The 15335-nt window shown below is 36.2% G+C and overlaps 1 protein-coding gene across 2 annotated transcripts in view; it reads left to right on the top strand.

Moving 5' to 3' along the window:
• Positions 1-15335, top strand: part of Ercc6l2 (ERCC excision repair 6 like 2) — a 94346-nt gene that overhangs the window by 18143 nt on the left and 60868 nt on the right. For both annotated transcript variants that reach the window (XM_032885275.1, XM_032885276.1), the window contains 5 exons: positions 6004-6165; positions 6562-6769; positions 9362-9502; positions 11153-11266; positions 12604-12723. In XM_032885275.1, coding sequence (XP_032741166.1) covers positions 6004-6165; positions 6562-6769; positions 9362-9502; positions 11153-11266; positions 12604-12723 — 745 coding nt within the window. The remainder of the gene's footprint in view (positions 1-6003; positions 6166-6561; positions 6770-9361; positions 9503-11152; positions 11267-12603; positions 12724-15335) is intronic.

The raw sequence follows: 15335 nt of genomic DNA, 5'->3' as shown, positions 1-15335 counted from the left end.
TTGATGGAAGAAAACCAAATTAAGAGATTTGTTCTGACCTAGTTTGTACCCAAATGCCCAGTTCATGTGTATAGGTCCCAATGTTAGAATGTAATCATGTTCAAAGATGTGATTAAGAAAATATCGGGCTGTTGGGGTTGGGGATTTAGCTCAGTGGTAGAGCGCTTGCCTAGCAAGTGCAAGGCCCTGGGTTCAGCCCCAGCTCTGAAAAAAAAAAAAAAAAAAAAAAAAAAAAAAAAAAGTATCGGGCTGTTTACATAGGGATATAAGTCAAAACGAGGTGTCCTTACTAGATAACAGACAAGAATCAAGAGCATGTGAGCAGGGGAGACATGTGAGTTACCTAATAAATCTTTTAAGTGCTAAAATACTATGGTTTTAACCAGTGTCAATTATAGTCAGTGAAAGAGACCTTAAAAGTGATTCTTTTAAATCAGCTAAAATGCCCTGGCATGAGATCACACAGACGTAGTCAAGAGTGAAGTGTAGTGAGATGAGATGGGGTATACCTGAAACCTTACCTGCTCTGGAGCTGAGGTGAGACGATCATGAATTTAAGGCCAACATGAGCAGATATAATGGGGCCTGGGCTCAAAAGTAACAAAAAAGAATATACTAAAAGCACATGCTACAAAGCTATGTGGATTTGGGTAAGCCATCTCATCTGGAAAATGACTGGATGAATTGGATCTGCTCTTGCCAAAATGAGCTGTTCAAACACAGGTGGAAAGTTTCCATTAGAATTAATCTAACAAGGCTGAATCCGTGTACAGTAATCAATAGTGATTTTTACATGTAGTTAGCTTTCATTTCCATGGATTCCACATGGCTAGAACAAATTAATGATTTCCGTCAACAACTCAGTATCGTATTTTTATATAGCATTTATATTGTGGAGGGTATTACACATTACACAGATTATTTGAAGAATACAGGAAGATATATGTAGATTATATGAAGATACTGTGTCATGTTATGTAAGAGACTTGAACTTCCACATATTTTGGTCCCTGAACCAATCCTCAGATACTAAGGAACACACTATATAGTGCTGTGAATACCGACCTGGCATAGTAAGATTTTTCTGTAAAGGTCCAGTTAGCAAATATTTTAAGGCTATACATAGGTTCTGTGGATATTCTTTTTTATTTTTCAGCTGACTAAAAATATGAAACTATTAATTTGTTGATCATGCAAAACTATTCATAATCTGGGTTTAGCCCAATAGCCACAGTTTGCTGATACCTGTTTTAAAAAATGAATACTTGAGCTCAACCCCTATCCCAAGGAAGGGAGAAAACATTTGTATTACCCCAGCTGTCCTCCTTATAGTCAGATATTCCGCAGTTCACACCATGAACACAAATCCTGGTTTCTGTCGCCACAGACTGTTTCAAGCTGTTTCAGAGACTTTTCTGTTAATGCAGTTTGGCTGAAAGTTTCCTCATTCATCTTTGCTCAGCATGTTTTTTAAGATGCATCTGAACCATTCAGTAATCAGTAATTATTTTTTAAATGTTGAATTGTATTCCTCCTTGGTTGCCTACTCATTTGAAAGTAGTTATTTGAGTTGTTTCCTAGTTCATTGATATCATAAGTAACATATCAAGAAATATATTTATGGAAGCCCTTTCTGACATATGTTTTTATTTTTGTTGGGTGGATAAATGAGAGTAGAAATTTGAGATAGAGTAAGTGCAGGTTTAAATGGAAGAAACTACAAACCTGTTTTTCATAGTGATTATACCATTGTACTTTAACGGGATTCTATAAGGGTTCTGTAGCTTCACAGTCTCACTGATATCAGCATTGTGAGTCTTTTTGTTTTTACTCATTTTAATGAGATATAGGAATTCTACCTTTCTAATGCATGTGCACTGTGTATTCTACAGTTGCTATGTATAGAGTTCTCTAAGTGTCAAGAAGCCTAGGTTGATCTGTATAGTTTTGAGTATTCCCTGTCTTTGCTGATTTTCTTTGGGGTTGGGTTATAATTCTCTGAGATGAGATTTGAAATCATATAGTTATTTATATCTCCTCAGTTCTGTAACTTTAACACATTTTTTAGGTTCTGCTTTTAGGTTCACATGCATTTTCAAATTTTTATTTTTTTCTCTTGGATTATTTTTAAAAGTACCTCTTGTTTTTATTTCTTATATTGTTTGTATAATACTAATATAACTGCCAACAGTTCTCTTATGCCAACTGCATATTATAGTTTTTCTTCCTTTTATTGTCACATTTTCTATATATTTTAGTGACTTTCTTTACAAGTAGAATTTAGTTGAACTGTGATTGATTTTTTTTTTTTAATGTTCATTCTGACAGTCTTTGCATTTGTGAGGTAGGAATTTAGACCATTTATATTTAATGCAGTGTGGGTAAACTTAGATTTTACTAGGTAGGCTTTGGTTATGATTTTTACCCCATGCTAAGTTTGTATTTTACTGTTTTATGGATTCTGGCAGAAGACAATAATCTTGGTTATGGAGACATTATTAAGTAATTTGTCCAAGCTTATACAGTAAAATCAGTGGTGGACATGAGGTTATAACATTGATTACCAATCTAACTCCAGATCTCAGTCTTTAAACCAGCATGTTACCTGAAAAAATGTTATGCAATTAGATAAATATAATAAATTTTCTTATAGTCACATTTAATTAATGTTTACTTGTCCTTGTGTTCCTTTACATAAATTTCATATTTAACTTTTATGCTTCTGTGCTTATTGCATTTTAACATATGCTAATGCTAAAGACATGTGTAAGTGGTTATTTTATGTGACACAAGTTTTAAGAGTTTCAAAAATTATGTAACTGTAAACTATATCTTTATAAAAGTAGAGAAAGGAGGACATTACTTTTTTGCTGTTAGTTGTTACTAGTTCAAATGTCTGTTTTAATATACTTTAAATGTTTTATGTTTCCTCTGAGTACTATTTTATACATGTGGTGCTCTGTATATTTATAATAAACAATCCACAGAGTAGACAAATGCATGGTATACTATGGTTGAACAATATATAATTATTACTAGTATATTATATTCATATATTTTATGAAATGTTGGTAGATTTAAATATATATCTCAAAAGCCAAATAAGGCTGCATTTTTTTTTTTTTTGTGCACTCCTCCTAACCTGTACCTTGAGCTCTTACAGACACTACTTAGGCAGACTGTCTGTCTTTCTGTCTGTCTCTTTCTTGCCCATCCTCCCTGCTTCTCCACTTCATTCAGTTTGGTCAGATAGTTTCGTCTAACCCAGGCCAGCCAGACTTTTCTGTGTACCCCAGGCTGGCCTTAAATTCTTCTGCCAACACTTTCTGAGTGCTGGGATTGCAAAGTGTGTATCATCATGTCTGACTTTTATATCTCCATCTCTAACAATATATTTATGCTATAATTTTTAAAGATTTTTGTGTATATCTACCTTTTCTTAGGGAAAATTAAAATTTTGCCATACTTTGTCTTTTATTTCCTTATGTGAGAATAATTTTCATGTATGAATTGTAGAGTGAGAAGTGTTATTTTTGAACTTCTTGAACAAATGGCTGGGTATTGATGTGACTCCAGTTTCCTGAGTCATCCAGTATTCCCACCCTGTAGTCCTCTTAAGAACTACACATGTGCATGAGAGTGCTCCTTGGCTTACACTGCTGCTACCTACAGAGCGTTTTCTGTTTCTCCAAGTCTTCTTGTCTATCTTCTTTACATTTCTTACTTTCTGTGTCCTTGAGAGGATCTTTTTGTACCTTTAAATTAAGGAATCTGAAGAAAAGTTGGACAAATGTGTAAGAGTATTTATATACTTAGCAATTAGAGTCCACAGATCTTTTTGTGAATATCTGTGTATGCACATGTGTGCATTCATGCATGTGTGTGTAAGCATGAATGTGTGTTCATGTATTATATGTGCATGACTATACACATTGTCTAAGTACACTAGCAAATCACTTTAGTAAGTTTCACATAGCATTACAGCTTGAACCCATATTTTAATTTTGTTATATGTCTAAGTTAGTGCTCTTTATACCTCATTATCCCTGTCATATGGGTAGGTGACTTGGTAAAGTGCTTGCTATGAAGCATAAAGACCTGACTTTGATTCCCTAGAACCCACTGAAAATTGTGGCACACATCTATAGGTTGAGACAGATAGAACCCTGGAGCTCCCTAGCAAGCTAATATCACCTAATTGGCCAACTCCAGACCAGGGAGAGAGCTTGTCTCAAAAAAACAAGGTGGGCAGCATCTAAGGAGTAATACCTGAAGCTGACCTCTGTCTTTTACATGGCACATGCACACATTGTGTACCCATACAAACAGGTACGTACATATATATATATACATATATTCACAAAGGAAAGTAGTAAAAAAAAAAGATGAGGGGGAAACAAAGAGAAAGCAGTTAAAATTTTCTTAATTATCCTTAAGGTCTTATTAATAGCTAATATCTATAAAGCAGGATTCAGTAAAGGTTTGGGTGGTGACTTTAGTTATTTTATACTCACCCGATATAGAGTGATCCCGTTTATCATTTGTATTTCAATAAACTGAGTCCAGCATAAAAACTTTGTTTTATGCAGGTTGACATTGTTGGCAAGGATGCTTTATGAATATTGCTGTGAACTTCACATTGTCACTTTGGGGAGCACCATGTTGTTTATTGTTAATGACACTAAATTTACCTGTGGGATAAGAAAGGATGTATCCATACAATATCTTCAAAATACGGTCTTTTCTTGACAGTAGCAAATCTATAAGGCAACATTTTGATTATTATGTTCATTTATGTAGATGTGTTGGGTTGTAAAATTTATCCTTACTTGAATCCATTTATCTTATTAGGTTTCAGCATATAATCTGCTTTTGTAGTTTATCATTCTCTTTCCCTTATTAATGGCATTCTTCTTTATAGAAGAGTCTCATTGGTTAGAAATTAAACACACTTAAAGCAAGGTAAATGAATGTCTAATTGTATTGGAGTAAGAAGGTAAGCCAATGAGTAAGTCTACAATGATGGCAGTTTATCCCTTTCCCCTGAACTATAGACATGCTTACTTGCAATGTGTGTGTTTTCAGTTAGTTGAAGTGATTTGCCTATCTTTTGGTTAGGATGTTGAGCTTTAGTAGCATATAGTCCACATACAGGTGTTTTACCTGACTATAATTTGCAAATGTCTTCTCTCAGTTTATGTCTTTCATGTTCTAAATGGTGTCTTCAGAAGGGCAAAAGTTTGTAACTTTGACAGCATTCATTTTATCATTAGACTTCTGAGAAGTTTGTGTTTGAATAGAATCAAGAAAATTGATGTTTTATAAATTTATTTTTTAAATATTTAGATTTGTAATATATTTTAAGTTCATTTTTATGTATGGTTTGTTTTTCCCCCTTTAAGTTCTCGATGTTTATCCAATATTTTGCACACAATTTAACTGTTATTCTTGATGCTTTGATATTTTAATTAGACTGGCTTCTGTTCTTTTTGACATTTATCCTGGGTTTGGCTCTTAAGCATTTCTGGCATGTTCCTGAAAAAAAAAAAACAAAAAAAAACTCCCACTGATGTACAGCAATCACTACTAACCTTCTTCGTAAACAGTGTATATTACAAATTTCAAAATAAAATACTAAGGTCTTCATTCAAATTTAATGTAAAGTTTCCTTCTTTGATGTGTCTGTTTCTGGCTTGTTATTTAAAGGACAAATTTTGTCATTTAATGATGTTTAAATTTTTTTCCAGCATTATCAAACATGATCTCTAAAGTAGTATCATATACATTTTATTGGGGCTTACAAAATCATGTCTTTCCTCATTTCTCATGTTTTCTATATTTATCAGTGGTGTTCTGTGACCTAGGGTCACTTAGCCAGATGAGAACTCAGTAGGCTCATCAAAGGATGAAGGTGTTAGGGATATAATGAAGAAATGTTGTGTAAATGTCTAAGGTAAAGAAATGTTCTGGTTTTTCCTTCTATCCGTACCCTTTTCTCTTTAGTTTGGAATGGTCAGCTATTATTGTAGATGAAGCTCATAGAATCAAGAATCCAAACGCTCGAGTTACAGAAGTTATGAAGGCTGTGAAGTGTAAGGTCCGCATTGGCCTCACTGGTACTATCCTTCAGAACAACATGAAGGAGCTGTGGTGTGTCATGGACTGGTGAGTGAAGTGCGTGGACGTTTCCAGGATAGTGTTTAGCTGAATGCTGCCCCTGTTTTCTGATTGCTGGTTCTTTAAATCACAGCCCCTACCCAAAAAAAAGTGGTCACTTAACTGTTTACAGAAATACTCATTCCCAAGCAAGTTTCTGGGTTTGAAGTTCTGTGAAAGTCTTAGCGTGTTATTGTTGATCCCCAGAGTAAATAAGTGCTGAGTTACCAGTTCATTATCTTCAGTTATAAACAGTCATAAAGAAGGAATGCTGTTTTCCTGTGTCTTGTTTTTGTTGTTATTAACTAAACCACTGAATATCCCTTACAAGCAATAGAATTGAATGCTTTTCTTTTTAGATAAATTAGTAACTTTGTTAAATGTTTTCTTACTGCCTTTGTGCAGGGCTGTGCCAGGACTTTTAGGTAGCAGGATTCACTTCAAGAAGCAATTTTCTGACCCAGTGGAACATGGCCAGAGACACACAGCAACAAAAAGAGAGCTTGCTACTGGCCGAAAAGCCATGCACAGACTTGCCAAAAAGATGTCTGGCTATTTTCTCAGGCGTACCAAGACTCTTATCAAGGGGCAGCTGCCTAAGAAAGAAGACCGGGTGAGAACTGTATTTGTGTATGTTAATTCCTTCTCACTTTTTTCCCTGAAAAGCATTGCATTTGTTTTTAGGCTTACTTCTGTAAAATAGTACATGTGTTTGAGAGCTTTCTATTGCTGTAACATACTCTGGAGATAAATCACTACAAAGAGGAAAAGTTTACCTTGGTTTCATAGGTTTCAGTCTGTGGTCCCTTGTGTTTTGGTAAATATTAAATAAAGGAAAACCATCCCACGCTATTCACCAGCACTGTCAGGCCACATGGCATTAGCAGGGTGTTCTCATCTCAGTCAGCCAGATTCGCAGATTCTCTGGCCCAGAGCTATCAAAGTGTCTTCATCTGACTCGCTAAGTTCCCAGTTTCCATCCCATACTACTGCTGACTACCCTCTGGGCCCTGAGGTGATCTCACTGCCATGGCTAGCCCCATCAGTGACTGCCCTTCTAGTTCCCATGGTGGGTCGCTGCCACACCAGCCCCATGCAACGACCGCCTATCTCATAGCTCTCTTGTTGACTCTGCTCAGTCACAATTTCCAGTAACCCAATAAAATCAAAACTAAAAGCTTGTAATTTATCAGTCAGATTTATATCAGTAGATTCTTACCCCACAAAACATCCACACAATACACTTAGAACCAATTGATATTGATATAAAACCCTCACCTAGATAAGACAAACTGTCCTGTAATAATCCATCCCTTGTAAGATATTCATAGCAAGCCACATAAATCTGGGTTTTCCTTCTACTCCATCTTGGTGGTTCTCCCTCCTCTTATCTCTCTCGCCACTCAAAAACTCTGCACCCTCCTTTTTTTTTTTTTTTTTCCACAAATCTCATCTTACCTTGTGCCTGCCTTCACCTGCATATAGACATCAACCCACATACTTTGGACCTGTAATCTATAAGAAAACATGGTGGAACAAGCTCTTACCTCACCGTGTTATGGAGAAGAAAAGAGACAGGAAGGGGCCAGGAACCCAGTGTCCCTTTCAGGGACACAATCTCAGTGGCCTTAGTTTCTTGTAAAGGCTCCACCACGTCCCAGTGGTGCCAAAGGCCATTGAGCTGGATTTTGGCTTGTGGACCTATGTGGGGTGGGCCTTTGGAATCCAAGCCATGACAGCATGTGTCTAACACACATCTTAAGCCAGGTGTAATTGCTTGTACTTTTAATATCAACACCAAAAGGCAGAGGCAAGCAGATCTCTGAGTTCAGGCCAGCCTGGTCTTCATAGTGAGTTCCAGGCCAGCCGGGTCTACACAGTGAAACCCTTTCTTAGAAAACAAGACCAGACCAAATTCTCATTTCCTTGATGTTTAATTTTGTGATTCTTAATAGTTCCAGCAGTAGAATAAAGATTCTATAAACTATTATAAGCTAAATCTAACTCATGCTGTGGTGATGGTATCAAATGCACTTTATCTTAGGATACCTTGTAAAAATAGGTTTGAAAATAAAAGCTGGTACTGATGTGAAGGTTGAGAAAATTGATAACATGTGACTTTTGATATTTATCTAAAGCAAATATGTTGAAGTACTTTGTGAACCTATGCTTTTAAAAATGTTGCATGCAGAGGTGTGTGCACACGTACATGTGTATGCAATCTGTTATGTAGGAATAATACTAACAAAATATATCAAGAGAGAATTTCACCTAAAGATTTAGAACTTGGGCTCTGGCTCTCCCAGTTAAAGGTTTCCTCAGTTGGGTAGCCCACTGAGACCAGTGTTGTTTGTCAAGTGGAACCAATGATGTCAGGCAGGCTTCACATGGTTGTTCTGAAATGCACAACACATAAGGAGCACTTAGTAATTGTTAGTGTTGAACACTGACAGTATTTAGTCACTGACTGTCATCTTCTATGTTCTGCTATTCTCACATACTTTTATATTCAGGACTGAGCATCGAAGAGTAATTATATACTGTAGACATGATTTTGACACTGGTTACATACATATCTAGAAGAATGTTATTTATTTCTAGTGCTGCCTGAAATAAGAGGAAAATTGTGTTCCTTATACTTGGTGGCATTGTTTTGTTATAATACTTTATCCTTGAATTTGGTCATACGATAGCAAATTATGTTTGCTTTTTCATACATTGATTTAATTATTTCCTCACTAATTTTAGGAATGTATAGCAAGATACTCAAACCAACAAGCTAAAGTAACATGAAGTTTTTTTAGCGTTTTTGTCAGTTTTTCAGTATTTCAGTAGCATTTGTAATTTATACTAATGTTCTAAGTCTTTTGTTTTACCTTATTGTGATTTGTTTGCATGATACACAGATAGACATCTACAGAGACCCATGACATTCTGAGAGTGTCTAAGGAAGTCACATTATTTGTTTTCCATGTAATTTTTTTCTTCTAAGTGAAAAAAAGAACAAATGAAAAGGTTTATCTAAAGGTGAGGTGATAGTCTGCACAATATAAAGTGGGGTGAGGAGGTGGAGTAATTGTCATGCAGCCATACGCAGAGGTATTGTGGGTGATGACACTGTTGCCCTTGTCAAATCCAGTGGCTGTTGTGATGATTTTTTCACCACTACAGGAATCTGATTAACTGTTTTTTCCTTTGTGTACAGATGGTATATTCTTCTTTGACAGATTTCCAGAAAGCTGTCTACCAAACAGTGTTAGAAACAGAAGATGTGGCTCTGATCCTCACATCTTCTCAGCCTTGTACCTGTGGTAGTGGCCAGAAGCGCAGAAAGTGCTGCTACAAGGTAAGCATTTTCCATTCATCTCTACTTTTACTCTGTGTCAGCAACACCACCTTACTTCTTTTCTTTAACTTTAGAAGTTATGTTATCAAGGGGCCAAGCCTAACAGCTTAGTTCTGATCCCCAGAACCCACCCAGGTTACAGGCATTAACAGGTTCTGTGATCCCACCACTCCCTCAAAAGTTCTGGGTGCAGACGGAGAATCCTGGGTGTTTGTGATCCAGTAATGGAAGGCAGACCCTGGCTCTAAAGTTACCTTCTGGGGCTGGGGAGATGGCTCAGCGGTTAAGAGCACTGACTGCTCTTCCAGAGGTCCTGAGTTTCAATTCCCAGCAACCACATTGGTGGCTCACAACCATCTGTAATGGGATCTGATGCCTTCTTCTGGTGTGTCTGAAAACAGCTACAGTATATGCATAGTAAATAAATAAATAAATCTTTTTTAAAAAAGCTATCCTCTGGCCTAAAGATGCGTGCCATGGTACATAGATGCCTGCATCACACACATACACATATGTAAACACAACTTAGCAGAAATGCTTTACAACTTTTTTTTTCTTTTCACAGATTTCTTACCACTGCTTATAAGAATTAATCACTGCTTGCTGGGAAGATGTGACTCCTAGCCACAGTGTCCATATAATAGAGATTTGGGTAGTAGAACAAAATGCTCTTCTAGAGACTAAAGGTCACTTGTTTTTCTATCTGTTCTTTATATTTCTTGCTTAAAAACAAAACAAAACAAAACAACCTCTTCTGTCCCAAATCTGTGATGATTTCAGGGACCCTATGTACTTACCTAGATTGCTTGTTATGCCACCTAAGTGCTTTTGCTGTTTTTAGTCATTTCTGTTCCCAGTTAGTTTTGCTATCAGATTCGGGACCCACGACCTGTTCCACAAGTCAGATCTGCCCACTCATCAGTAATCCAATTAAAAAAAAAAACAAATTAAAAGTAGAAAGCAGAAAATGGAGATTATTCACTTCAACTACATTGGGGAGAGACAAAGGTCCAACAAACTCCTCAAGTCCATATTCAGGATCCAGAAGTGAGATCAAAGTGTACATCTAAGAAGCAGTATCAGTCAAAGTGAAGTTCCACCCACTACTGACTCATCATTGCCTGGGCTTCAGTCTGTGAGGTGGTTTGACAAGTTGTTAGAACTGTATGAAATCTCTTTTCTGAAAGTTAAGTTCCCTTTCTGGCTGTGGCCATTTCCTCCTCCCAGTGTGAGATTCCTGGGAAAATTCCCATTTTCTTGTGCTCCTTTGTTTCAATAGATTGAGAGACAAGTGTCTCTAAAATATGTTCATTTCTTCCAGACTGTAACAGCATAAGTAGAGAGTAAAGTGTTCCTTAGAGCACTGTGCCTCTAGTGTGAACCTAGTAACCCCTTAATGGCAGCCTTTCTGTCACGGTCCCATATAGAATGGAGACTCCCCTTTTATGGAATAAGCATCACTACATTATGGTCACTACATCACCAAGAGTGACTCTAGGTCAGCGATTCATGGAGAGCCTTCTGAGTACTTGGCCTTTACTGTCTTAGGTAATGAGACAGTAAGTACTAAGTGAAGCATTTTATAATTGGTCAGATAGCCATGTTGTTAAATGCTTGTCTTGTTTGTGTTTTCTGTTCGTTCTGTTACAGACCAACTCACAGGGTGACACAGTGAGAACCTTGTGCCTTAGTTACCTGACTGTGCTTCAGAAAGTCGCCAACCATGTTGCACTGCTGCAGGCTGCTAGCACCTCCAAGCATCAGGTTTGACTTTACATGTCTTTGTGACACTGTTGATATAAAACAGATACCATTCAGTATTGTTGACACAAAAATCGTAGTTCTCATCTAAAAGAGAGTAAGAGATACTTTCTTCTGGAGTCATTTTAGTGACCACAGCCTGGGAACAGAGATTTAGATTACACCAAATTTCCATTTTAATATGGAAGTGGTTTTATGAAGGTTTTTAGTTTACTGAAGAAAGTGAGAAATAGAGAAGTTTTAAAAATATATTGGTGGGCACATCAGAGAGATGGGTAAAACAAGATGGGGGAAGCTTTTCTGTAGGTCTAGGATGCTGTCTTACAACATTCTTAGCTTTTGGAATGGTAGAAACTAGTATTCCAAAGGATTATTCTGTTAGTCACAGGGCATTAGTTCTGACATAGAAGTGGGCAAGGACATGGGGCTAAAACTCCACCCAACCAACATAGATTAACTTCTGAACCTGTAATATTCCAATCTCTACAATATATCAGCTTTCAGTCAATCAGCTCTTTATACACAGCTTCTTTCTAGTTCTTCTCATTGTCTTAGCTAAATACTCTTAAGTGTGTTTTAGGTCGAAGAGGACTCTGACTTGCTTATTTTAAAATTTAGTAGTTGAATGACATAACACTGTGCATGTGCAAGATACTGGGTTCAATTTTCAACATCAATACTAATTTTTTAAATAAAACATTATCAAGAAACATGTACACTTTTTAATCAGGCAGAAAAGCTTGAGCTTAAAGTAATAGCTGTTTATGTCTCTAATAGTGTTTATTTATTTTCTTGTATTTTTTTGGAATAATTACTTGGATAGCTGATAAATCAATTCCATTCTACTAATACTATGTTTAATTATATTTGTTTAATCTGTTTCCTAAACTGTCAAAACTCAGTCCTCTCCAAGTTGAGTCTTAGTAGACGCATTTGCTGTGGTAACTGCGGCTGTATCCTACTCTAGAGCACAACCTCAGTAGTAAGGTTTGTTCTCGTTTAACAGTATTTTCTTGTGATGTAGCCGGTATGGTTAAACTAATTTTGAAATCTGTTAAGAGTCTGGTACAGTAGTCTTGGACACTATTATTTATTCTTTGAGGAATATTTGTTTCCTTGTTTTGGAAATCTTAAGGAAGTAATGATATAATGTCTTAATCCATAGTATCAAGAATTCATCAAAACCATACATGTTTAACATACAGCTTTAGGATTTTCTGAATTGTTAATTTTACTTAAAGAAGGCAGATTATATATCTGTTTCCCAGAAATAGAAATTTTTTTATAAAGTTTTTTTTCAGGTTTAATATGTATTGAAAATTTTTCTTCTTTCTCTTAAGGAAACACTTATAAAGAGGATTTGTGACCAGGTATTTTCCAGATTCCCAGATTTTGTTCAGAAGAGCAAAGATGCAGCCTTTGAAACACTTTCTGACCCTAAATATAGTGGGAAAATGAAGGTATGTACTCTCCCTTCAGTGTGTGTATAGACGGGGATACTGCACAAAAGATCAGATTTATGCAGGGATACAGCAAGCACACCAGCTAATCAGGACAGCCACCCCAGCCGTGAGAAAAGACGGAGTTTGTGAGTGCTGCTTATGATCCCAGCACACAATGGTTTTCAGTGGCAGTTGCATCAAACATGTATTAAGCTTTTCTTTACTTATTTATTGGACTTAAGAACACTTAAAATGTTTGTTGTTCTCACATCTAGATTGAATCTTCTGCCTCATATTTTTGTTTGCTTACCTAATAGTAAAAGCTTTTCTTTACTTATTTATTGGACTTAAGAACACTTAAAATGTTTGTTGTTCTCACATCTAGATTGAATCTTCTGCCTCATATTTTTGTTTGCTTACCTAAATAGTAAAACAACATTTCTTACATCTGCACAGGGGAACTGACCTGTGGCCATGTTGTTCTTGGTATGCATTACTAAAGGAAGGGTGTGAAAACGCAGCCCATGTTCTGTAGCCCTGACCTAGGTCTCTGGACATTATCTGTCATAGTCGTGTGACCTGCTAATACCCTCTGGCTTCCTCCAAGAAGTTTGTTTAATCCCTCAATAGCTATCAAAATCCTCATTTATGGGTTCACAATTCCCACCCTTTTACTATAATTAAGAAAAAGGTAAGATTTTTTATTTTTGGCCAAGGGAATAAAAAGGAAGTAATTCCAACTAGTCGATTAGTGTTTTATCTAGAAATATTTTTAGCAGTTAATCTAGATAAGCTTAATGTGGGTTAGTTGCTTAAAACCTAGAAATTCAGTGAAACAAAATAGGTCGAAGTAGTAAAAAAGGATTGCATTAAAAATTATTTGTAAAGATCAATTAGTTTGTATTCATGAGAATATCATGACTTATTCCAAGTAATTAAAATAAAATAATTTGCTTTTTATAAAATTTCAATATAAAATCCAGATTCATTTAGAGCTCTATTTTTAGAAATTACACTGTATAGTTAAAATAATGATTAGATTTCATTTTTATTCTGATTTTGGTTGTTAGAAGCTGGGTAGACATCTTGGTTTCTATGGAGAACACTGATTTGCAATTTCTAACTGATTTTGCCAGTCAAACAGATCTTGACAATAATAGCTGGGGATATGTATTATAGGATCATTTTTACATATTTAATTATCATCATTATCTGTGATATATATGATTTAGTGATATACAGCCTATAGGTTTATCATAGACTTACTGCCTATGAGGTTGAGATCTTGTATCCTTGATTTGTGTATCTTTTGGGAGTTCCAACATGTAATTGGAATTTACAGTATCCGCTTCTACTGCAGAGGCTCTAGACTCATAGGCCTGTGTTTGCTGTCGTAACCTTAGAGCTGCAGCAGTGACCTGGCTTGGTGTTAATTGGATACTTACCTCCTTACCTGTCATTGGAATAACCACAAGTTGTACCCACTTAGCTCAGAATTTTTTTATTCATTAGGTGATATATCACAAATCTACTTACTAAGAGAGTAAGAAAGACTAGGGAACCCAGCTCAGTGCTATGGGACCAAAAGGTACCACATTCATCTTTCTAGGCCTGTCTGATTAATTTGAGAAACTTATTTTTAAAAGTTCTTTGCTGTGAATACTCTCAAATTCATAGGTAGACTCTCATACGCTATGGAGAGTAAGTAGAAATCTTTAGTAGTAAAGCGACAACACACATTGATGTATTGTCAGTTTTGAACTTTTGGTGTGATCATTCATTTAGTGAGTTGGTTTTTTTTTTCCAAAAATAATGAAGAATTGGTATCCAAAGTATACAGAGTGTTCTTAAAACTCAGTAGTAGAAAGGAGATAATCTAGCTTAAAAATCGGAAAGGATCTGAACAGATAACTTACTACAAAAAGAAGTGCAGATGGCAAGGAAGTGCAAGGTGAGATGCTGCTAAGTACCTGTAAGCATAAGGTAGAAAACAGGTTCTGTCAGGGTAGCAGAGTCCAGACCACTGGCAGCACCAGGAGCTGCTGACCGTCTTTCAGCACAGGTGAAACTGAAGAGTGAGTTGGTCCCTCTGAAGAATAGTATGGTGACTTTTGTCAAAGCTTTCGCTTGCAGTAATGTCAGTTACATCGTTTTTAAAATGTGTTTGATATTTAAAATAAGAAAATGAAATATTTTTATCGTTATCCATTAGTCACATTATTTATTATTTATCTAAGAGATAAATTTAGTGAATGCCCACATATGAGCCCCACATAAATTTATTCATAATTTTCAAAGCTTAGAAGCAATTAAGATGTCCTTCAAGGGGCAAATGGATTAACTGTGGTACAAAATGGAATGGTTTTTAACAATAAAAATTGAATGAGATGTGATGGTACATGCTTTTAATCCCTTTACTCTGGAGGCAGAGGCAGAAGCAGAGGCAAGTGTATCTCATTTAGTTAAAAGGCAGCACGGTCTACATAGCAAGTTACAGGCCAGTCATGGCTACACAGTGAGACCTTCTCTCAAAAAAATAGAAAATAGTAGAACGCTTGGAGAACTCTTAAGTGTGCATTGCTAAATTAAAGAAGCTAGCCTGGAGAAAATACATGCTGTGCTGCTATGTG

The sequence above is a fragment of the Rattus rattus genome, chromosome 14 (genome assembly GCF_011064425.1).
Source record: "Rattus rattus isolate New Zealand chromosome 14, Rrattus_CSIRO_v1, whole genome shotgun sequence".
NCBI lineage: Eukaryota > Metazoa > Chordata > Mammalia > Rodentia > Muridae > Rattus > Rattus rattus.
The sequence above is the reverse complement of the archived record's forward strand: the minus strand, read 5'-3'. Positions and strand labels throughout refer to the sequence as shown.